Below are 23,066 nucleotides of genomic sequence, written 5' to 3' on the forward strand. Positions count from 1 at the left end.
TTCCCTGTCTATAAAACAGACCCCTCCTCTAAGTGCCCTCCCAGGTCTGTGGGTCCTCAATAACCCCCACCCCCACAGATCTGAGGCTAAGAGCAAAGGCTTCAATTCCAGGATTTGGTTCAGGGTCCAAAGCCTAGCTCTGCCATCCACTACCTGTGTGACTTTGGGCAAGTGGCTTCACCTCTCTGAACATTTTACCTCACTTCTAGAATGGGTCCACCTTCCCACGGAACTGCTGTGAAGATGAAAACAGGGACTGGCACAGACGGGCAGGCATTTAGTAAGAACCAGATACACGAGAGACAGTTCATCATTTTTATTTTCACTATTGATTTTTCAGATGTGGTGCATGGCTGCTCTTTTTCTTTTTCCTGCCGCCCTCCCTCCCCTACTCATCTCGCCAGGACCTAGATGACGACTCACCGGTCAGGAGACTAACAAGAACCCCAAACTATCCCAACATACTCATTTCATTATCTGCTTAAGACTCAGACAGGAAAGGGGGAGGGGCTAGCAGTTCTGGAGGCCCTACTGTGTGCTTCCCTCCTGTAAATCACCTCGACCAAACCCTTCCCACCCCGTTGTAGAGATACAGAAACTGAGCTTGCAGGAAGGGCCACGTCTAGAGGCTGGAGGTCTGGCCACAGGGCCCAGATTCACACCCAGCTTGCCCTGCCCTGTGGCTGAGCCCTCCCTCTGCCCTGCCTGAGGTGAGTCAGAGGCCGAGTGGCCTTGGACCTCTTGGAGGTTTCACTTCCCATCACTTCCCTCAACGGCTCCATTCCACTTTGAGAGGCTGATTCACCCTCGCTTCCTTCGCTCTGCGGGGAAGCCCGGCTGGGAGTCATCCTTCTCTGCTGAGCTATCTTCGGATTTCCCTGCAAAGCCATAGTTGGCCTCATCCCTCGGCTCCGGGAGCTAAACTGGGGCTTGCACCACCCACTGCCACGAATTGCCCTTCCTCTGGACACCAGCCCACTTGGCAGTAGAGGAGACAGGAACTGGATGGGACCTCTGAAGACATCTCCAACACCCTCCCCCTGCAGGAAGCCCTCCTTGCAGTGTTACAGCCAGATCCCCTGCCAAACGACCGCACAAAATCTCTAAAAAGGAGGCAAAGTGGGTATTGTGTGGTCCCGTTTTACATAAAAAGTAACTGAGGCAGAGAGAGATTTAAGAAACCTGTCCAAAGCCACAGTAGAGAAGGGGGAGCTGGGCTCTGACCCAGGGAGCCTGGCTCCAGAGCCCCCGCACTTAGCCAACGGGCCCATTGAGCAGCTCAGGGATGATTAATACCGTATTTTCATTTCTGTTCTCTACCGTGTCTTCAATGTCAAGGGCTGGCACATGCAGGGCCTCAGTGAATATCACTGAATGAAAACCCTGAACGCCTGGGGGGCCCAAATTCCTCACCTCCAGCTAAGGTGGTTTTCACTGTGACAAGGCAGGAACTGGTTAGAAGTGGCTTTTCACTAAGAAACTAAGAGGACACGTGAGCGATCCCGTTCTCAAGTATCTTGGATTTGCCCCGCTACTTTCACCCATTTCCCAATGTGGGGCATGGGTCCTGAGACCCCCCCTTCCGGCAGCTTCTGCACTCCCCCTCACAAAATCAGCACTTCTATCAGGGGCTAGTAGGGCCACAGGCACGAATCAGATGTCTGTCCCCAGGGAGCTCAGTCTCACATGCTCTGGGCTTCTCTCCTGTTTTACCTCCACTCCCATGAGAGGGCTGGTTGGGGAAAAGAGGGCCCAGAGAGGGGTGGCAGTTAGAAAGCCGGTCAGGAGCTGAGGCTGAGGCAGATTCTGGCCTCTCTTCTTCCATGCACCTGCATCCCGGGACTCTGAGGACTCTCCCAACATTCACACGTCCCTGGACCTAGCCCTGGCTCAAACTTCTGTGGCTCCCACCTGCCCTTCTGTCAAAGTCTAGCTTTTTGGCTCAGCTCATTTCTTCTTTTATGGAGATCCATTTTACGTAAATCACACATATTTTATTTTATGTTTTTAAAACACATACATTTTAAATGCAGTCTCATTGAATTTTTACCAATTTATTCACCGGAGCAGACACCACTCAGATCAAGCTAGACGTTTCCAGCCCTCTAAAGGTTCTCATATTCCTCCCAGCCAATACCCAACTCCATCCCCAGTAACCACCGTCCTGACCTCTTTTGCCCAACTTTGAAAGCAGCCCTGCTCTACATGCTAGTGTGGACTGATTTCTTAGAGTCTGCACGGTGGCTATGAGATCCATCCATGCCGCTCACTCTTTTTCATTGCAGAATAGTGTTCCACTGTGTTAATACACCCACAGGCCTCACCTTGGGGGCTCTTCAGGCTCCACAACCCCCTTCAGCCTCCTCCCACCCCACCCTGGCTGCTAATGACCCCGCACCCAATTCCAGTCTGTGGGTCCCCCCCCCACCCAGCAATTCAGACACCAGCTGGATGTCCTATACTTCAACTCAATTCTGACACTCTCTTCCTGGAGACAGCATCAGATTCCAGAGATTAAGAGCTCAGTCCTACAAGACCGCACCCCCCACCCCCGCACAACCTTCAGAAGCCAGTGGCAAGTCCAGGTTATCATCTGTGCTTCTGGACCAATCAGCTACAGAGCACAGGTTCCAACAAACACCCCCTTGAGTTCAAGTCATCTGCTATAGCAGCTCACAGAACTCCAAGAAAAACATTTTACTTACTGGATTCCTGGTTATTGTAAATCAGTAATTATTACAAACCAGAATAAAACTCAGGAACAGGAAGATGGATGAGACACACAGGCAAGGTCTGGGGAAGGGTGGGAGCTACCAAGCCTTCTCCAGGGGCCCCACTCTCCCCAAATCTCCACATGCCCTAAAACCTGGAAGTTCTCTCAACCCTGTCCTTTTGGGTTTTGGTTTTTGGGGTTTTTTGGGTTTTTTTTTTTGGTCCTTTTGGGTTTTGATGGAGGCTTCATTACAAAGTCAGTACTGATTAAATCATTGGCCACTGGCAATTGATTCAAGCTCCAACCACCCCTTCTCCCTTTCCAGAAGGCCAACGGTCAGACCGGCTATTTCTTTCTTTTTTTTTTTTTTTTTTTTTTTTTTTTAATTTTTTTTTAATGTTTATTTATTTTTGAGACAGAGAGAGACAGAGCATGAATGGGGGAGGGGCAGAGAGAGAGGGAGACGCAGAATCGGAAGCAGGCTCCAGGCTCCGAGCCATCAGCCCAGAGCCTGACGCGGGGCTCGAACTCACGAACCGTGAGATCGTGACCTGAGCTGAAGTCGGACGCTCAACCGACTGAGCCACCCAGGCGCCCCCAGACCGGCTATTTCAACCTCTACAAGGTTGGGGCCCTGGCAACAAGCCCCCAGCTTTAGGTTACCCAAGTGTTTTCCAAAAACCACCTCGTTAACATAACAAAAGACACCTCTGCTCTCACTGCACAAAATTCCAAGGGTTTTAGGTGCTATGAGCCAGAAAAGGGGCAAAGACCACATAGATTATTATAAATCGCAGTGTCACAGCTGCTCCTGCCAGGGGGCTCCCCATCCTTCCCCAGCATCCCTTGCTGTAACTGCCCACCACCGTCCTCTCCCTCTGGCCCCAGCCACTTAGAACAAACATCACGACCATCTGTCCAGTTCTTCATTATGGTTCGTAAAGGAAGCCCTACCATTTACATCAATACCAGACTGCAGTCCAAAGACCTTGCTTGAGCTTTTATGCTGTGCACAATAACTGCCAACACAGAAGGAACAAGAGCGGTTTTCACAATCCAGAGGGAATGTCAGATGGTATGACTTTCTTTTACCAGGAAGAGCTGGCCCCTCTTTGATTCAAGGCCAATCCGTCTCTCCCCTGTACACTGTCAGCACCACCCCCATTACCTGCTTGAGGACAGGTTCCTAAGTCTCCATGTCCATTTTCCCTCTAGCACTGCTGATGGCAAACAAACCTGCTATAGTTCCTCCCACCTTAAAAACGCCCGAGGGGCACCTGGGTGACTCAGGCAGTTAAGCGTTTGACTTCCGCTCAGGTCAGATCTCGTGGTTCATGAGTTTGAGCCCCACAGAGTCAGGCTCTGTGCTGACAGCTCGGAGCCTCCTCCAGTTTCTGTGTCTCCCTCTCTCTCTGCCCACTCCCCCCACTCACTCTCTCTCTCAAATAATAAAACATTTTAAAAAATTGAAAATAAATAAAATAAAATTGCACAATGAAAAGTCAGTAAAAAATTTTCAGTCTACAACCCTGGCTTCTGTCCTAACTGCCGCCCCTTACTCGATGTCCAGCGAGCATCTCAGGGTCAGCAGGTTCAAAGCTTGTCGATTTCCCACCAAGAGGACTCCTCCACATCTTCGTGAAAAAGCATCACCCTTCATCCAGTTGGTCAAGCCCAAAACCTTTAGGGTAACTTTTAAGTCATCCCTGATTCATGGTTCCTCTCACAGAACCCTCTTTCTGAGTCACCATCATCTCCCATCCAGGCAAGGACATGGGCTTCCTCATCACCTGTGTCCACGCCTGCCCAGCTGCAGGCCATTCTCCTCACAGCAACTGGCGCTGCTTTAATACTTTAACTTTTCTGTGCACAGACAACAGTCACATTGCTCAAAAAAGCAGAAGTCTTCAACACTCGTCCTCACAGCTCTGTTCCGTATCTGTCTAGAACCTTCATCCCCACAAGCAACCACAGTCATTAATTCAGGGTGTTCACTATAGAGATGTTTATAAAACACACATCTCAACATGCCGGGCCTTGCTCACAGCCCTCCAACGGCTTCCTGTTACACCCGGCAAGTAACTTCCCGTGGCCTACAAGACCCTATGTAACCTGGCCCCTCTCGATAGCTTCATTCCTAAATAATGCTTTCTCTCCTCCCCTCGCTCTGCTCCAGCCACTCTGGTCACCTTGACAATCTTCGAACACCAGCTCCACTCCGCTTCTTCCTCAGGTCTTTCCACGGCTTTTCAGCATCTTCATACGGTTCAGTTCCTTAACTTTGTTCAGGACTCTGCTCAAATGTCATCTCCTCAAGAGAGCCTTCCCTGACCACCTCTGACCTCCGTCACTCGAAATTTCTTTATCCTGACTTATCCTTCCACTCATCTTTTACCTGACATCATCTGCTTCACTGGAATATCTGCTCCTAGAGGGCAGGTGCTCTGGCCTATTTCCCTGTAGGATCTCCAGCCTACAGCCATGCCTGGCAGCTGACTGGAGTTCCAGAATTCAGTCAACATATGAATGAATAAAATGAACACCGAAGTCAATGGAGAAATGAATAAAATACATCAAGTGGCCATGGCTCTCAACATTCCCAAGCGTGGACCCTTTGACCCCGCAATTCCACTTCAAACAAGATATTACTGATAATCCTATCACACACATGCAATCAGATGTACAAGGTTAGTAACCACAGCAAATGCTTGTAAGAGCCAAAGTTCAGTAACAGCCTAAATGTTTATCAATACGGAAATGGTTAGGGCATGGCACATCCACACAATCATGCCACTAAGGAGAAAAGGCAGGTTTCTGGGTGCTTGTCTGCACCACTGACTCACCACTAGGCAGGCTGCCCGCCGCCAGGGGAAAAAAATGTGGGCTTGCTCTAGGGTGAGACAGGCTTGCGTTTCAATCCAGGCCCTGCTGCTTCCTGGCTAGGGGACTTCAGTAAGGACATTCTCTTTCAGACTGCTATTTTCTGCATCTGTTAAATGGAGAAGGGGAAAAGTTATGGTGACATATATAAAACAGCCTGGTACACAGTGGGCCCAGTGTCAGTGCCAGGCCCCTTCTTTCCCCTTTTAAAGTCATTTCCACCTGATGGTTGCTCAGAGTTGTGAAACTGGCATGGAGGGTGACCTGGGATTGAAAATTTTAGTTGAGAAAAATGGGCATGACCAGAGATGAAGCCACTAAACAGGAACACGGACAGACACAAAGAGGCATCGTCTATCATGCGTGTCTCTGCTTAACACTCACAGCCTTCAGAGAATCCATCAACAGGACTCTCAACTTAGTCTGTGGACTGGTGTTTTCACTGCGCCTGTGGCAGTCTGTTGAAACAGTTCCACCTGGCACGGGTACTGAGGAAATGGCAGCAGGGATGAGGCTTGGGGGGGGGGGGGGGGTGAGCGCAGCACAAAATAATGACAACACATAGTGCTACTACGCACCAAGCACTATTCTGGGTACTTTCATCCATTTAACTCTGCCAGGAACATTATAAGGTGCCGCCAATCTCCATTTTAGAAACGGGGGTAGAGAGGGTTGAGGAACGTGGCCAAGGTCAGCTGCCATTTGTGTGAACCCAGGCTCAAGCTCTTATCCTCAGTGCTTTGCTTAAACAGTCATTCCAGAAGGAAACTGGGAGCCGGTGCTTCAGGAATGGAATATGAGAACCAGAGTAGACTTTGTGTACCCTAGTGGCTGCCTGAATTTTGTCAGAAAGTACATGTATCCCCTGTTCAGTTATAAATTACAAAAATTTTTTTAGTAATATTGCAAATGAAAAATGGTTAAATTCCCCCATTCACCGATATACATATGAATGTACGTTTGTACACACGCCCCTTCTCTCTCCTCCCCGGGGTTATTTCCCTCCCAGTGGTAACCGCGGGCTCTAGCTAAACCGCTGCGCGCATGCGCTCTCCTCGGGCCGGGCATTTCTCCCCCCCACCCCCGACTCTGGTGCGCACAAGGCTGCGCCACTGGCTTCTTGAATTTTCGACCCCTATCCCTGGGTTCCTCCCCCACCGCGGCGGGCGAGAGACTGAACAATCCTATGCCACTAGTCTCCGTCTCCCAGGCCATCAGGATCTGACCAGCCCGTCTCTGCGGCCTCACCTCCCACCCAGAGGGAATTCTGAGTCCAAAACAGTCTGGACCTTTCCCTCCACCTGGAGTACCCTTTCCCGCCCTTCAAGGTCAAACCGGACCTGGGCCCTTTCCTTCAGTGATTTGCTCTAGTTGTCTCCCTCCACAGAGCGTTATGTCTTACAGCGCACACGCTAGGTCTAATTCATTCCCGTGTTCTCAGCACTTACTCGGCCCAGGACCCTGAAATTCCTCCCTGCCGCGCCGCCCCACCCCACCCCACCCCACCCCACCGAATCCCGCCAACGCCACTGAAGAGGCGGGACTCGAACCTGCCATCTCCGGAGCCGCCCTCTCTCCCTCCTCGCTACACTCCCACATGGGCCTCAAAGCAGCGCGCGCACACTAAGGCGGAACCGTAGCGTCCGCCCTCCTCCCCTCCGTCATCCGCATGCGTGCTAAGGCCAACCACCTCCATCAACGCATGCTCAGCCCGGCTCTGACGCTCCGTTCTGGCGCGCCCAGCCCTCGGCGCATGCGCAAGGCCAGCACCCCACGGGTCCTGATCTCCGCTCCGCCCCGTGCTACCTTCTCCTCTTCCTCTTTCGGGCCGGCGTTCTTTGGGTGCCGCTTCCGGGGTGCCTAGACCGGTTCCGGAGTGACCGGTGCCTGCTTTCTCTCTCTCTCTCCCCAACGCTCCTCGTCCCCTAGACGCCATTTACAGGCCCGTGGCTTGTAGTGGAACCTCCCCCCACCAGCCCCGTCACGGAAAGCGCGCGTAGCGCTGCGCCCCAAGAGCCAATCAGCAGCCGCCTTAGGTAAGGGGCCCGCAAGCCCGCGCGAGGCTCGTGCACCGGCAGGGGGCGGGGCGCTGGGCGCGTTTCGGGGCCCCGCCCCCTTCTCTACCGTTAAACGGTTGCTCGGACGTCCGGCAGGTGTGCGTAACAGACTAGGCATTCAAGGGCGACCCTTAAAATACCGGGTTGGCGGGCGCGGGGTGGGGAGGAGATAAGTAAGGTGTAGATAGGAACTTCAGTTCGGGGAGGGCCTAATAGGGCCTTTAAACTGGCCGTCAAGTATTGCAAACGTCCTAACGATAACGTGTAAAGAGAAACAAGTCTTGGGAACACGCTCGCAGAGGGTCTACAGCTAGACCCTGTATACCCGGGAGGTCCTCCGAATCCTATGTAAATAGAAACCTAAATCGTAGGGTTCCCCATAGGAGGCTCGTAAGCAGGTGTCTAATTATTGGGGATGTTACCTGAGTAATAGAGAGACTCATTGGTTTTAGGGGATGCCCCATATACAAACTTGTAAACGTGTATTTACAAGTGTTAGAGAGTCCTTAAAAAATAGTGTAAATAGACTCTGAAGTTCTTGGGGGTGGTGGTGTGTAAATACAGAGTTGGGAATTAGAGAAGTCTCCCCTCAGAGTTGGCAAATAGACACGTAGGTTCTGGAAGAGTCCCCAAAGGGGGCATATGAAGAGATGCTTAAGCACTGAGGAAACTCCCCCAAAGAATGCCTAGTCAGATTCGTAACATCTGGGAGGTCGCTGTAAGAGCCCTGTAAATAAACACAAATAGACTGGCTTTATACATTTTGGGAGACTCCCCAGAGGAGCCTGGAAACATGGGGGGGGGGTCCCCAAACTGTATGTAGGTGGACTCCTTCTGGGGAGCTCCCCCATAGAGCTGTTCAATAGACCCAAATACTGTGGAAGTTTCCAGAAAAAAACATGCAAACGGACACTTGCTGCATGAGAAGGGGCTTCTCTTGGGGCTTCTCATTTACAAATGGACTGGAGTGCTGGGGCAGAGTCCCTGTGGAGGAATGAAAAGAGACACTGAAGCACTGGGGGGGTGGGGCTGTCTCGAGAATAATGTGCAAAGTGACCCTTAACTGCAAGGAAGGGAGGATTCCCAGTTTCTGAGGGGAATCTCTGCCAGAGACTGTAAACAGTCACTTAAGTGCTGAGTGGATCATTTTCCATGAGCATGTGTAAACAGGCCCTGCCCTCCTGTCTCAGAAGGCAGTCTTCAGCTGGGTTTGTGACGGGGTGGGGGGGTGGGGGGAGAAGAGGTCACTTGTAGCAATGAGAGGGGCGCTGGACAAGCCCCTACTCCTACATCCTGTTAACAGATACTGCTGTTCTGGAAAGCGAATCTCTCACAGGGATCTGTGACTGTGTACTTGGGTAGGAGGTGGGGGATTCATAGAACCATTTCACAGGTGGGGGCACCTGGCTGTCTCCGTTGGTGGAGAGTGCAGCTCTCGATCTTGGGGTTGTGAGTTCGAGCCCCATATTGGGCACAGAGCTTACCTAAAATTTTTTAAAAAATAAAAATGATTTCATAGGCACTTAAGAGCTAAGCGAGGATCAGCAGACTTTTTCTGTAAAGGGACAGAGAGGAATTGTTTGAGATCCTGCAGGTCGTACTGTCTCTGTCTCAACCACTCGACTCTGTCACTGGATCAAGAAGGCAGCCATAGACAACTTCTAAGTTGATGGAGGTGGCTGTATTCCTATAAAACGTCATTTACAAACGCAGAAGGCAGCCCTGATTTGGTCCGTAGCCTACAGTTTGCCAACTTGACCTCTGAGCTGTAAAGGAAATGGCCTCTCCTGCAAACAGACTGTTAAGTATTCAGAGACTTCTCTGGAATGAAGTGTAAACAGCTGGGGAAAGTCCCTCGAGGGACCTATAAAGCGAGTTAAATGGTAGGGAGTAGACCATATAGGTGGCGGTTCATTTTATAACATCTTAGATTAACCACCGGTGAGACTTGGGAGTGTGAGGGATGGCGGGCCATCAGAAACCTAAGGTAGACAGACTGAGATGTAGAGGGACACCAGATAAGATAGGGCCTTGAGTGCAGGAGCCCCACCCCAACACATGCCAGTATTAGGTAATCAAAACAGTAGTTGTTGCACTGAGGATCATGTTACTGGTTTGTAAGGAAATGCTTTGCCACAGTTTGGGAAAGAATAGGTCCCATTTTTATGTGACCCCCTCCCCCTATGAGATACAGGTTGAGGCCAAGTGACTAATAGTTGGGAGTAGTTTTGGCTACAAGTAAGAGAAGTGTAGCTGTTTCCCACTGCATCTAGAAGGAAATAACGCCAGGTGAACAGGAGACCGCCGATTTTTTTTTCTGCCACGCCAGCCTTCCTTCGTTCCTTCCTTCCAGTCCAGGGTGGCTGCTTGAGCTCCAGCCTGCACACCATATTCCTCCCAGCCAGGAGGAGGAAAGGGCAAAAGGCATGTGCCAGCATCTGTGAAGGAAAGTTTCTGAAAGCTGCTAGAACACACTTCTGGTGTCATACCATTGGCCAGAAAGAACTTAGTCACATGGCCACCTAACTGCAAAAGGTGCTGAGAGGTGTGTTCTGGACAGCCATGTGCCCAGCTCAGAACTGAGGGTTTTATTTTATTTTTTTGGAAGAAGAGAACAGATCTTGAGAGCAAGCTAGCAGTCACTGCCACAGCCACAGAGCTCTCTTGAAAGGAAGTGCCTTCTTACAGTCCAGAGTGAACCAAATAGATTGAAAAGAGTCTGTCCTCACTCTGAAATCCACCTCTCTCTCTCTCTCTCTCTCTCTCTCTCTCTCTCTCTCTCTGTGTGTGTGTGTCTCTCTCTCTCTGTAGGCAACCATGTCTGAGTCTGGCCATAGTCAGCCTGGGCTCTATGGGATAGAGAGGCGGCGACGCTGGAAAGAGCCTGGCCCCGGTGGCCCCCAGAACCTCTCCGGGCCTGGTGGTCGGGAGAGGGACTACATTGCCCCATGGGAGAGAGAGAGACGGGTGAGTGAGTGGGCCCAAGGGCAGCATCCACATATCCACTCGTTCCACAAATGTTTTTAAGCACCTGCCACGTGCCAGGCACTAATCTAGATGCTGGGGATCAATCTGTGAACAAAAGCCTTATGAAGTAAGAGTAGAGAGTGGCAAAGGGGTCTGTCCTAGATGAAGCGGACAGAGAGGGCCTCCCTGAAGGGTGGGTTTGGAGCAGAGACCTGAAGGAGGCGAGGGAATACACCGTGACAAAATCTGAGTGAAGAGCATTCTAGACAGATCGGCAAATGGGAAGGCCCTGAGCCCTATATCTGGTGTATTCAAGGAGTAGCCAGGAAGCCAGTGTGGCTGCAGTGGCCAAAGAAGGGAAGGTAATAGAAGATGATGTCGGAGAGGTAACTCAGGCCAGATCACGTAGGACCTGATAGGCCTGAGAAAGGACTTTGGATTTTGTTGAATGAAATTGGCACTGGAGGGTTTGAGCTGAGAGGCGCCATAAGCTCATGTTTCGAAGAGTCCCATGATAACCGCAGCTGTTCCTAGGTGTTGAGCAGCGTGCACGTGCAAGGTGCCTTAACGTCTTTCGGGTCTTCCTGCACTCTTCTAGCTACCCCATGAAGTAGAGCCTAGGACAGATCTGATTTTCGCTAATGAAGAGAGTGAGTCTCAGGGGAGAAAGGACTCAACCCAGAGTCCCAAAATCAGTGAGCTTTGGGGCCAGAACCCGAACCCAAATCCAGCTGAGCCCAAGCACAGCACTGGTCTGCCGGCCGTAGCGTCCTGGACTGGGAACCAGGAGCCTCGGCGTGCGCCCCGGTCCTGCCTTGTCTTCTCTCCTGTGCTGAGGTGACTCGCTGTCAGAACCTGCCCCCTGCTCGTGTCCTTTCTCTAGGGCCCCGCCCACCTCTGAGAGAGCCCTGGGGGGAAGAAGAAAGTAACAGTTGGAACTGTTTTCTGAGCCATAAAACGGTAGACATGAGTAATAATTGATTTCACAGTGAGCTCGGCTCTTATTTCTTTCCTTGGGTTACAGCATAAGTGAGAACACAGGGTCTCTTTCTTCCTGCCACACATACCCTGGACAATGTCGCCATCATCGTGCACTTTCAGCTTTAGTCCTGGATCAGCCTCTCCGAAGCCTCTTGTCTTTGCCTCTGACTTTGCCACTGATCCCTGGCAGCCTCCTAAGTGGCCAGTGGACTCCTCACGTCCTCCATGTCCCCCGCCGACCTCGGCATCTTCCTCCCATTTTTCCTAGTATCCATGACAGCCCCCTGGGCCTCATCCTGGACACCCCCTTCCCCACGTCAGTCACCCTGTACGTTGTGCCTCCTGAATACATCTCCTGTCCTCGTCCCAGGTATCCTCCTCTCCTCCCCGGACCTTCTCCCCGTCTCCCTCCCTGGCCTTCTGAAAGCCCGCAGCCTCTCCTGTGGTTCTGTCACAGCTCTTCTTCCCAGATACTTTCATGCCCTTTGTTCTTCCCCATAGGCCAGTGAAGTGAGCAGAATTGAAGTAAGTATCCCCAGTGTATGGTGAAGAAATAGACCCACTGCAGGGGCATGGCTCTCCTGAGGTTCCTCAGGGAACAAGGCTCAAAAGAACAAGGCTCAAAAGCCGATCTCCCTTTCTTGAGCAGATTGGGGGTGAGTCAAAATAAACATGAAGGCAAGGTGTGGGATCAGCCCCCTGGCTACTGGCAAGCGTAAGTGGAGCTGAGGAGTGATGAAGAACGATCAGGGTAGCAGGGCTCTCCGGATAGCGGCTGTCAGATAGTGAGCGCCTGCCATGCGTCAAACGCCACATGGACAGTTGTCAAGTTCCAGCTACGCTCAGCCTGTAGTAGTCCTGTGAAGAATTTCCTATCCCTGCTGGCCAGATGAGGAAACAGGCCGAAGTGAGGCCTTAGCCAAGTTCACACAGCCAGCAAACGGCAGGGCCGAGTTTGAACCCAGGGCTAGCTCCAGAGCCCTAGCTCCTTCCACCTGGGCTTGTCTTCGGGCAGAGGCAGCCGAATGCAGTTGTGGAGCCAGGCTGCCAGGGTTCAAAGCCTGGCTCCATTCTTTGTTGGCCACGTGACCTTGGGCAAGCCAGTTAACCTCAATATCTCCACTTGTAAAATGGGGATGATAGTGTCTATCTCACGGGGTTGCTGGTGGAATTAATATGTGAAGGCATTTAGAATTGTACCTGGCACCCAAAGGCCCTGGGGAGTGTCTCTGAGAGGCGAGGGAGCCATGCCCGAGTAACTGCCCTCCCTCACCACAGGATGGCAGCGAAGAGACCAGCACGGCGGTCATGCAGAAAACCCCCATCATCCTCTCGAAACCTCCAGCAGAGCGGGTGAGCAGGGAAGACTCTTCTGAAGGGGAGGCTGGGAGCAGTTAGGGCAAAGATCTCTCCTGCTGACCGGAACCTTCTCACTCCCATAGTCTAAGCAGCCACCACCCCCAACAGCCCCGGCTGCCCCACCTGCCCCAGCCCCTCTCGAGAAGCCTATCGTCCTCATGAAACCACGGGAAGAGGGGAAAGGGCCTGCGGCTGCGACAACCACCTCCACCCCCGAGGGCGCTGCCCCAGCACCCCCTGCAGCCCCCACACCGCCCAAGGGAGAGAAGGAGGGACAGAGACCCACGCAGCCTGTGTACCAGATCCAGAACCGAGGCATGGGCACTGCCGCACCCGCAGCCATGGACCGTGAGTTGGGGCCTGGGCAGGAGCCTGTCGAGGACGGTTAGGAGCTGGACCGCCCTCACACAGACCCTCACCACATCCCATCTCCTGCTTTCTCCTGTCTCCAGCTGTCGTGGGCCAGGCCAAACTACTGCCCCCAGAACGCATGAAGCACAGCATCAAGTTGGTAGATGACCAGATGAATTGGTGTGACAGCGCCATTGAGGTACTGAGCGGGGAGCATGGGTCTCCCTGCTTGAGCTTCCCCGGGTCCCGCGTCTCACTGCCTCCACCCCACCTCCCCACCGCCACCCTCTTGGCAGGTGATACTGGACTAGACAGCTTTCAGGCAATTGCAACAATGAGAGAGAAGGAATCTGAAAGTTCTCACCTAACCAGGGCTGAGTTGCAGTGGCTTGCAGTACATGGGCTGTGCTGGTTGTTAAAATACTGAACAGCCACGATACCGGTTGGCAAAGAGGGACTCCCGCTACCACCCAGATGCCCTGGGACCTCCTTCACCATCTCCTGCCCCCGCAGGTCAGCCTCCTAGACCCTGCTCCAGTTCCCCTCCTGATTGATCGAAACAACCCATGCAGTACCAGTGTTAACTGGTTTGAACGTCACTCCCAGAGGCTCCCTTTTCCATCTCAGTGGCCCCTGCCGTAGTTCAGACCTCACATCCCTGGACCGGCATGCCTACCTCCAGACTCTCGGGCTTCATTTCTCCTCTCCTGCTGCTTTTCCCCCCTAGACCCGTCACATCACGTTGCTGCCCAGATTCTCCCAGATGTGTCCCTTCTCCTTCTCCAACAGCTTGGACTTACTAGGACAGCATGCCGGGTCTGTATTTTACCCGGCCTCCTTCCTTTCTATGTCCGCTGTCCTATTGATATCAACTGGAGGGCCTTAAAACAAAACAAAAGCCAGCGTCCAGGCCTACCCTGCACTGTCAGATTAGAACGCCCTGCAGTGGTGACAGTGTTCTGTATTTACACTGTCTAGTATGGTAGCCACTATCCTTCTAAGTGGCTATCGAGCACTTGTCCACATATCCCCATATGTGGCTAATATAACTGAGGAACTGAAGGTTTAGTTTTGTTTCATTTTAATGAACTTACAAAATTTTGCTTTAATGTTTATTTTTGAGAGAGACAAAGCACGAGAATGGGGAAGGGCAGAGAGAGGGAGACACAGAATGTAAAGCAGGCTCCAGGTTCTGAGCTGTCAGCGCAGAGCCCGACATGGGGCTCGAGCTCAACGGACCAGAAGGTCATAACCTGAGGCAGAGTTGGACACTTAACCAACTGAGCCACCCAGGCGCCCCTAATTTTAATGAACTTAAATTTAAATGGCCCCATGTGGTCAGTGTCCAGCTTATTGAACAGGGCTAGCGCTAGGTGTTCTTTCTGCTTTAATGTGTCTAGGGTTAGAGCCAAGATTGGCTTCCTTTTTAAAAAAAAAAACAAAAACAAAAAACTCCAGTTGATTTTTAAGGAGCCTGTTGAGGACGGCTCTCTTTTTTTTTAAAGCGTGTCTCTCGCACCCCCTAGTGGTGAAAGGCATCAGAGCTCGTGGCCCAGAGGTGAAGGTCTTAGGACTCTTAAATCCCGGACAGGATCCAGGACAGACTGACCTCCCCTTCCTCACTCTTGTCCCTTTTTCACGCTTCTGCGTGTTTTCCTGACCTGCCAGAAGCCGAAAGTCCTCCAGGAGTCTGCTGCAGTAGCCCTCGGATACCACATCCTGTCCTTCCACCTGTTCTTCATTCCTGTGCCTTTCTTCTACTCTTCCCCAAAGTCAGGTTTCCCTTTTTGCCCGCTGTGTTCCTGCGGCACTGACTTTCCATTAGTTTCTTGACCATGCCAGGCTCTTCTCCTCTCGGGAACCCTCACAAATGTTCTTCTCTGTGCCACCGCATACGTACAGGGGCCCTTTGCCCAACTGAGGGGATCGGAGGCGTCAAAGTTTTGCTTCCACATCCGACAAGGCAGGCGGGCCGGTCTCTGCCCCCCCACCCCACCCCAGTCTCACTCCCACTCCAGCAGCTGACAGATTTACGAGGCTCACATTCCTTCATCTTCCCACAGTACCTGTTGGATCAGACCGATGTGTTGGTGGTTGGTGTCCTGGGCCTTCAGGGGACAGGCAAGTCCATGGTCATGTCATTGCTGTCAGCGAACACTCCTGAGGAGGACCAGAGGTAAGGGGTGTGGAAGACCAGGAGGGAGGTGGACACCTACCTGGAGGACAGGGAGGGGTGGGCCTGGGTATTGCAAGTGGTATTACCAAAGGACTTTGGGAAAATGTTCCACCTCCCTTGGCCTCAATGTCTTTGTCAGATTAGGGTGATTAGGGCCTGGACTAAATCTTTGTGTGGCTCCAAGATAACCAGTCCTGTTTCTCCCTCCCTTCCTGCCTCGCCCCAGGGAATGGTACAGAGCCCGGCTTTGGATTTAGGTTGACTTCAGTCTCAGCCCTGCCACTCACCAGCTAATTGACCTTGGGAATGTCGCTTCACTTCCCAGTATCTCACCTCGTCATGTGTAAAGTGGGTTTTTGGAGGATAAGATCAGGAAGGCAAAGTTAACAAGAACCTGACACAGAGCAAATGCTCATAGGATACTGGTTGCTAAGACCTGGTAAATAGAACCGGGAAAGAGACTCGAATGTAGGGCATGGGTTCTAGACCAGCCTCGGTCCTGCATTCTTGAGTAAGGATGGGGATGATTGTGAAAATAAAAGTATGAAGTCACAGGAGAGGATTTGGGGGAAGAGAGAGCTTAGGAACTAGGGACCAGAACTGAGGGCAGGGAAGGAAAAGGAGAAAGGCAGGGACTAGGGAGGAGAGACATAACCGGTCTGATTAAGGACGACTCAAACTGGAGAATGAGAAAGGGATTGTCTAGAAAATGTAGGGGTTTGGTTTTTGTTTTTGTTTTCCATAAAGCAGGTGATACTATCTTGCATTGCGTGGATGCATATCAGGGGGTCCACGAACCTCCTCCTAACAGTATATGAGGGATTTTACATCTATCTGCAGTTGGGCTTTTCTTCTAGGAAATGGGTCTGTAGTTTCCCCCAGATCTTAGAGGGTCCGATGGAGACCCAGAGCAGGTTAAGAACCACTATCGTGAGACTGTACGTCCACTAGAACCAGAGCTGTGGGGCTGCCCTTCCTCCCAGGTCCGTCTCCTCTCTTGTCAACTTGTAACTTAAGCTCACCTTGGCTCCACCTGGGAACAGCTCCAGCTCTCTCAGATAGCATTCTTTCCGTCTCAGCTTCCACCCCCAACTAGCAAATTTCTCCTCCCCTTCCCCCGGCTTTGAGTTCAGATTCCTGAGCTAGAGACAATTCTACTGGCCTGGCCGTATCTTTTGTGTTTTTTTATTGTTTAGTTTATTTTGAGAGATAATGTGAGTGGGGGAGGGGCAGAGAGAGAGGGAGACAGAGAATCCAAAGCAGGCTCCACACTGCTGGCGCAGAGCCAAACATGGGGCTCGAACTCCCAAACCATGAGATCACGACCTAAACTGAAGTCAGACACTTAACTGCCTGAACCACCGAGGTGCCCTCTGCTTATGTTTTTGAGCCACGTCAGCCCGTGGTGTGGCGGACTTTGGTGCCAACTCTTGCCGTCAGGCCCCCTTTACGTTAAGAATTCATCTGCTTCTCCCTTCCTTCATTCCTATCTCCTGGCCCAAGCCTCCGACATCTCCCCTACTGAATGTCAAGAATCTCCTCACTGATCTCCCTGCTTTAGTTCAATTCGGCTAACATCTATTGAGTGCTTACAGCGTGCCAGGCACTGTTCCGGGCACTGGGGATACAACAGTCAACAGAACTGGCAAGAACCTTTGTCCTGGTGAGCCTTCATTCTAATCAGGGTGAAGGCAAACAAACTACGTTATTTGACATGTGAGAAGGTGATACCCAAACGGGAAGGGATTATAGGGAAGCTGTGGTTGGTGCTGGATTACAGTCCTAAACAGAGTGGTCAGGGAAGGCCTCGCAAAGAGGGACACTGAGCACAAGCAGACTGGGAGGAGGGAGAGCTTTCTAATCAGAGGGAATGACAGGAGCCTATGTCTGAGGCAACAGCGCTTGCCTGGTGTGTGTGCAGAATGGCATGAAGGCCCTGGAGCTGGCGCGGAGTGAGCAAGAAGGGAAGGCCTAGGCGGTCAAGGTCAGAGAGGATAAGGGAGGCTACGGCTCACCACATAGCACAAGGGGGAGCCTTTCAAAACCCACCTCCAGTCCTGTCACTTCCCTACTTAAATGTCTTCAGGGCTACTCCAGGCTCGTGGGCCAAAGCCCCAGCTCCTTACCAGGCCCCACAGAGGCCTGTGCTCCCTCTTGTTGCTCCCAGTCCCCCTGTTCTCCGCTTTCCCCTCTCCCCACACTGGTCTTTGATTCCCCACACGCGCCACCTGCCGTCCACCTGGGACAGTCTTTGCTTCCATCCTCCACCCTTTAACTTAATTAAAGTCGCTCAATAAACTCTTCTGTCTCTCACTCTCAGTGTGGTCATCTGTCTCTTGTACGGCAGCCCTTCCCAGCTCTCCCAACTGAGCTATCCCCATCCTGAGCGCCACACACCCCTTCTTCCTACCGCTCACAGTTACTGATCTGTGTTGATCTGTAAGCTAGAGCAGGAGCTGCTTGGAAGCAGAGACGGTCCTTGTTCCCTGTCGCATCCCGGTATCTGGTACATCAGAGGCCTTCAGTATGGTGTTGTTAAGTGGGTGTCAGACAGCGTAACACGCCTCTCAGGGAGGTGGGGATTACCTTTTGAGAGACAAATACCGTTACCCTGATTTTACAGATTGAAAGAGAAAATCACTTTGTCCAGGTCGCAGAATGTGACCCAGTTGAGCTCCATGGTCTAGGGCAAGGCTCAGCTGTGCCTGCTTTGGCGTCATCTTCCGGTCCGACGCAGATAGAACCGAGGGAGACTCTCCTCCCAGGGGAAGAACTGGGAACAGAGTTCTACAACCACCCAGCCTCTCGCTGTGAGGGTGGAGAGCTCTCAGTGCTATATCTCCGGGGCCCGGCCCATGGCAAGTGCACTGGGTAATTCACAGCTAACGATTACGTATCGCTGCCTAGCAGGCATTTTCCTAAGGGCTTTACGGCAGTTAGCCTCATAGCAGCCCTAAGAGTTTTGAGACTGCTGTTATCCCCATTTACAGATGAGGAGGCCAAGGAGAAAGAAATTAAGGACTTGCCCAAAGCCACAGAGCCAGGAAGAGGCAGAACTGGGATTTGAATCCCAGCGGTCCAACAAAGTCCTGACTCTTAAACACCTCACTCTACTGACTTCATTAGATGGGTTAACAGATCTCCTTATGGGTAAAGGTGAAGTCATGTGGAATAAAATGTGGTTCTCCAGACAACAGGGGCCACAGGTGGAGGGCTTTGTAGGGGGCTTTGAGAGCGTAGGGAACCACGCTCATTTTACATGGTTGCACTCTGGAGGCATCAGAGGCTGAGAAGCGCGCCTCTAATGCATCCCACCTGCTTCTCTCCACAGGGCGTATGTTTTCCGGGCCCAGAGTGCCGAGATGAAGGAACGAGGGGGCAACCAGACCAGTGGCATTGACTTCTTTATTACCCAAGAGCGGATTGTTTTCCTGGACACACAGGTGCTGACCTCCACGTGCCCGCCCTCCTGCATGCCACCTTCACATCCATCCCTGAATGTTGTTAAGCCAGAACCCCGCTTGGATTCCATGTGGTCCCAGCCCAGCCATGGGCACGCTAGGTGCTTATGGACAAGTTGTGTCTTTTCTTGGCCTTTAGCACGTTTTCAGATTTTGCCTCCCTCCCCTCCCATCCATCGTATACACAGTAGCCTAGAGAATCTTCTAGCATAGTGGCTAAATATGTGGGCCCTCGAGGCCGGTCTGTGTATGTCCAGGTTCTGCCTTTAATTCTTACCATTTGGGTGATGTGAAGCCGGTGTTTACCCCCCCTCAAACCTCAGTTTCTTCGTCTATAAGTGGGGACGATAATCGTACTCAGCCTCACAGGTTCATTGCAAGGCTTCAGTGGAACGGTCCAGGCAGAGTGGTTGGCACAGGACCTGGCATGTAGTTAGCGTTCAGGCCCATCACTGTCATTAGAACTGACCTGTGTGTTTCTGGCGGCTTTCCTCATCCTCTCTCTTGCCCCCAGGCAGAGTCCCCATTCTTCAGCGTGGTGTTCAGGGCTCGTGGGGCTCACCTCCTTCAGACTCCAGCCTGCCCTCTCTGGCGTAGTCTCTAGCTCCACCGGACGCACCACAAGGCCTCGCCTTGATCCCCCTCCCACCCTGGGCCGTCCACATCCTGTTCCCTTTATCCGAAACTACCCTTTATCTGAAACTGCCTGTTCCTCAGTTTTCTTAAGTGGGAAAAACATCATTGCCTACCTCGTAGGGTTGTTGTGAGGCTTCGGTGAGTTAATACAAGTAGAGCCCTAATGGCAGCGCCTGCCATGAGGTTGGTACTTCATACTTTGCTGTCAGTATCATGAGCATGAGAACACTCTCTCTCCCCTTGCCATTTTGCCGGGCTAATGCCTTCTCCTCCGAGAAGACTCTGCCGGGGCATCGCCTCCTCCCAGAAGCCTCCCCCTCCTCTGAGCCCCCACTGGTGCCGCGTGCGCCTTCCATTGTGGCACTGACGTATCACAGCCTCTTCCCACAGCGTACTGCTCCCACTCCCCACCTGCCTGGAGCGCTTTAGGGAGGAGCTCTGTTGGTCAGGGCCCGGCCCCTACGTGGTTCTCCCTGACTGTTGATGGAGCAGAGTTCTAGTCACCATAGTTGTGGATGGCACGGACAGTGAAAGCCCACAGATGTGATCTGTGAGTCAGGCCCTGTGCAGGGGCCACTAGGGGACCTGGAGACAGGCTGAACTGCCATGAGCTGGGTCCAAGGCCCATGTGGAGCAGAACAGAAGTTAAAACAGGACAGAATAGAGCATGCAGCTCTATTGGGAGTTTTAGAAAGCCAGCAATTGGGAAACTGTCTTCCTTAAAGAATTCCACTCGCTGCAGCAAGAAGTCAGTAAGACCACCAAACTGATTGCACTCTTGTGGCTTTTAAATGGAATGTTCCTTTAAGAAAAGGTGATGCACTCACCATGGATTCTTTTACACCCACTGATGCAGTTTTTAAATCCTCACCAATTTTCACACTAAACATCGTTTTTTGACCAAAGTAATTATCTTAGCAAAGTTTTGAAAGCATTTGAAACAACTAAGAAAAGGAAAGTGTCTTGAAGGGACATGACTCATGCAAGCCAATATTACATTTATTAGCACTAGGAGAGTTCTCTTTGAGCACGAGGCACTTGAGAGGGGTGATAATTCATAAAGGAGCTGGGGGAAGTATATCTGCTTTGAAACATTCTTCTTTCACCCCCTCTTGCTGACTAGCTCTTACTCATCAGAAACCGCCTGTGTTTCTGACCTTATTTTGCCCCGAGAGAGGCAAGGTGTTGGCCTTCAACTTGCGGAACTTGGGTGGCTGTGACACTTAGGGTCCCGGCCTCCAGCCCCTGTTCCCGACACCCTCTCTTCCTTGCCGCAGCCCATCCTGAGCCCCTCCATCTTGGACCACCTTATCAACAATGACCGCAAGCTGCCTCCAGAGTACAACCTGCCCCACACCTACGTTGAGATGCAGGTGAGGGGACCAAGCCGGACCTAGGGAAGGTCTCACCCTTCCCCCTCGAGATTCGCGGTGGGGAGTTGGATATGGGTTGACCTCGTTTCTGCTTCATAAAGAGCCCTGGGTGCCCCAAGAGCTGTAGGAAAGAATAGCACTGAGAGTCCTGTCAGGCTCACCTCCTGGCTGTGCTCCTCAGAAGAGTCATTTCCTGCCCCCTCCCCCTTCAGGCCTCGTTATCTGCCTGGGTGAGATGGGAGTGATCATTCCCATCTTGCCCAATTTAGGGATGGCCTGTGAAGGAAGTGCCAGCGGAGTCTGGGCACACAGTAGGTGCTTAACGGCTCTGAGGCTCTCACCCTGCTGCCCCTTCAGCTAAGTCCTGGGAGCAGGGACCCCAGTCTGGGTAGGGGGGACCTCCAGCTCGGTCACCCCTTCCTGCCCCCTCTCAGTCGCTCCAGATCGCGGCTTTCCTCTTCACGGTCTGCCACGTGGTGATCGTTGTCCAGGACTGGTTCACAGACCTCAGTTTATACAGGTGAGCAGGTGGCGGGGAGGGGTGGGGGGGGGTGGGGGCAGGGAGCGAAGGCAAGAGATGGGGATCAGAGACTCGGCCACTTGCCTGGGTCTCATACGTTCCACACAGTATCCATAGGGACCCCTTTAAAGTCTGAGTTGCAGACGCATGGGTGGCTCAGTCAGTTAAGTGTCCGACTCTTGATATGGGGTCAGGTCACGATCTTGCGGTTGGCGAGATGGAGCCTCGAGTCGGGCTCTGTGCTGACAGTGTGGATCCTGCTTGGGATTTTCTCTTGTGCTCGCTCGCTCTCTCTCTTTCTCTCTCTCTCTCTGCTTCTCTGCCACTCCCCCAGTCGTGCATGCTCACACATGCATGCATGTTCTCTCTCTCAAAAATAAACTTAAAATAAAATAAAACGTGAGTTGGAGTGGGTCACCACCACCTAGCAGACATACACATGCTTACAACTCCCCACTGGCTTTATACATCACTCAGAACAAAATCCAAAGTCCTTCTCATGGCCTACAAGGTCCTCCACGGGACGGTCCTAGTCTCCTCATTGACCTTCTCTCCCACCACTTTCCCTCGCTCCCCCCATTAAAGCCCTAGTGGCCCCATGGCTACTCCTCGTGCAGCTTAGGACCTCCGCGCCGCATCCCTCAGCCAGAACACTCTTCCTACAGACCTCAGATTCCCTCCCTCACGTCGTCCCACCTCAGGCCTTCCCCGATCTTATAACATAGATCTTATAACATCTTATAACATAGATCTTATAACATAGAACCACCCCACCACCACTCCACTATTACGCTACTGTGTTTTCCTTCATTGCATTTATCACTCCCTAGCAGGACATTGCAGATCTTTTTAGGGTCTGTCTCCCAGTCTGAGTCCCTGGTGCCTCACACAGTGCCTGGCACAAGGTGGTTAATAACACGTTTGTAGAATGAATAGCATAATCAGGAGCGGGCTTGTCCCTCTTGTCCATCGCCAGGCACATGTACTGTACCCGGGCAGGCAGGAAGGGGGAAGGAGTCAGGATCTGGGGAAGGAGTCAGGATCTGGCCGGAGTCCTGCCTGAAGCAGCTGGAGCTTTTAGAAATGCCCCCTGGACAGAACTGGCTCAGAACCTAAGGCGTAAGGGTTCCTCTTGGCCTCAGGCCCCAGGGGATAGCTGTGCGGAGGCCAGCCGCCTTGGGCACAGAGCCCAGCCAGAAGGAAGGAACAGGAGCTCATGGGGAGGGGAGAGCTGAGCCAAGGGAAGCAGATGTCTCCAAAGTAAGGCAGCCCAGGATTTGAACCCCAGGTCTTAGCAGGTGAGTGGTCTATTTTTCCTTAGCTCCTCATAGGCAAATTGTTTTATGCGGATTAAATGAGTTTAAAGAACTTAACAGCATTCGGTGGTAAATGGGAATGTAATGTTTATGTTAGTAACCCTGGGGGTTGGGGTGAACTGTGGGTCTGGTCTGGCCAACAGTAAAAATGACTTTCTGGGAAAACCAGCCCTTGTGACCAGATCTAAATGTCTTTTTTTTTTTTTTTTTTTTTTAATGTATTTTTGAGAGTGAGAGTGAGGGAGGGGCAGAGAGACAGAGGATCTGAAGTGGGCT

General features: G+C 52.0%; 1 protein-coding gene and 1 long non-coding RNA gene across 6 annotated transcripts; one reads left to right on the forward strand and one right to left on the reverse strand.

Annotated features, from left to right (window-relative positions):
- Positions 1–2,937: 2,937 nt before the first annotated feature.
- Positions 2,938–7,496, reverse strand: LOC145713227 (uncharacterized). 2 transcript variants are annotated; one of them, XR_014136235.1, is made up of 3 exons: positions 7,400–7,496; positions 3,330–5,702; positions 2,938–3,068 (listed from the first exon to the last, which is right to left on the reverse strand). It is a non-coding gene; the product is annotated as an uncharacterized LOC145713227 (long non-coding RNA). The 2 variants fall into 2 exon arrangements; XR_014136236.1 differs by lacking the exon at positions 7,400–7,496 and adding an exon at positions 7,144–7,298.
- On the forward strand, positions 7,320–22,978 carry LOC145713226 (nonsense-mediated mRNA decay factor SMG9-like). 4 transcript variants are annotated; one of them, XM_081791504.1, is made up of 10 exons: positions 7,320–7,629; positions 10,462–10,617; positions 12,877–12,951; positions 13,041–13,305; positions 13,410–13,507; positions 15,372–15,484; positions 18,816–18,927; positions 20,859–20,954; positions 21,389–21,474; positions 22,617–22,977. In XM_081791504.1, the coding sequence occupies exons 2-10, from the start codon at positions 10,468–10,470 to the stop codon at positions 22,753–22,755; spliced, it is 1,134 nt and encodes a 377-aa protein (XP_081647630.1). In that variant the 5' UTR covers positions 7,320–7,629; positions 10,462–10,467; the 3' UTR covers positions 22,756–22,977. The 4 variants fall into 4 exon arrangements, with proteins under 4 accessions (XP_081647630.1, XP_081647633.1, XP_081647632.1 ...); XM_081791506.1 differs by lacking the exon at positions 7,320–7,629 and adding an exon at positions 7,669–7,748 and having other exon boundaries at positions 22,617–22,978; XM_081791505.1 differs by lacking the exon at positions 7,320–7,629 and adding an exon at positions 8,907–9,450 and having other exon boundaries at positions 22,617–22,978.
- Positions 22,979–23,066: the final 88 nt, after the last annotated feature.

The sequence above is a fragment of the Panthera onca genome, chromosome E2 (genome assembly GCF_046562875.1).
Source record: "Panthera onca isolate mPanOnc1 chromosome E2, mPanOnc1 haplotype 2, whole genome shotgun sequence".
Lineage (NCBI taxonomy): Eukaryota > Metazoa > Chordata > Mammalia > Carnivora > Felidae > Panthera > Panthera onca.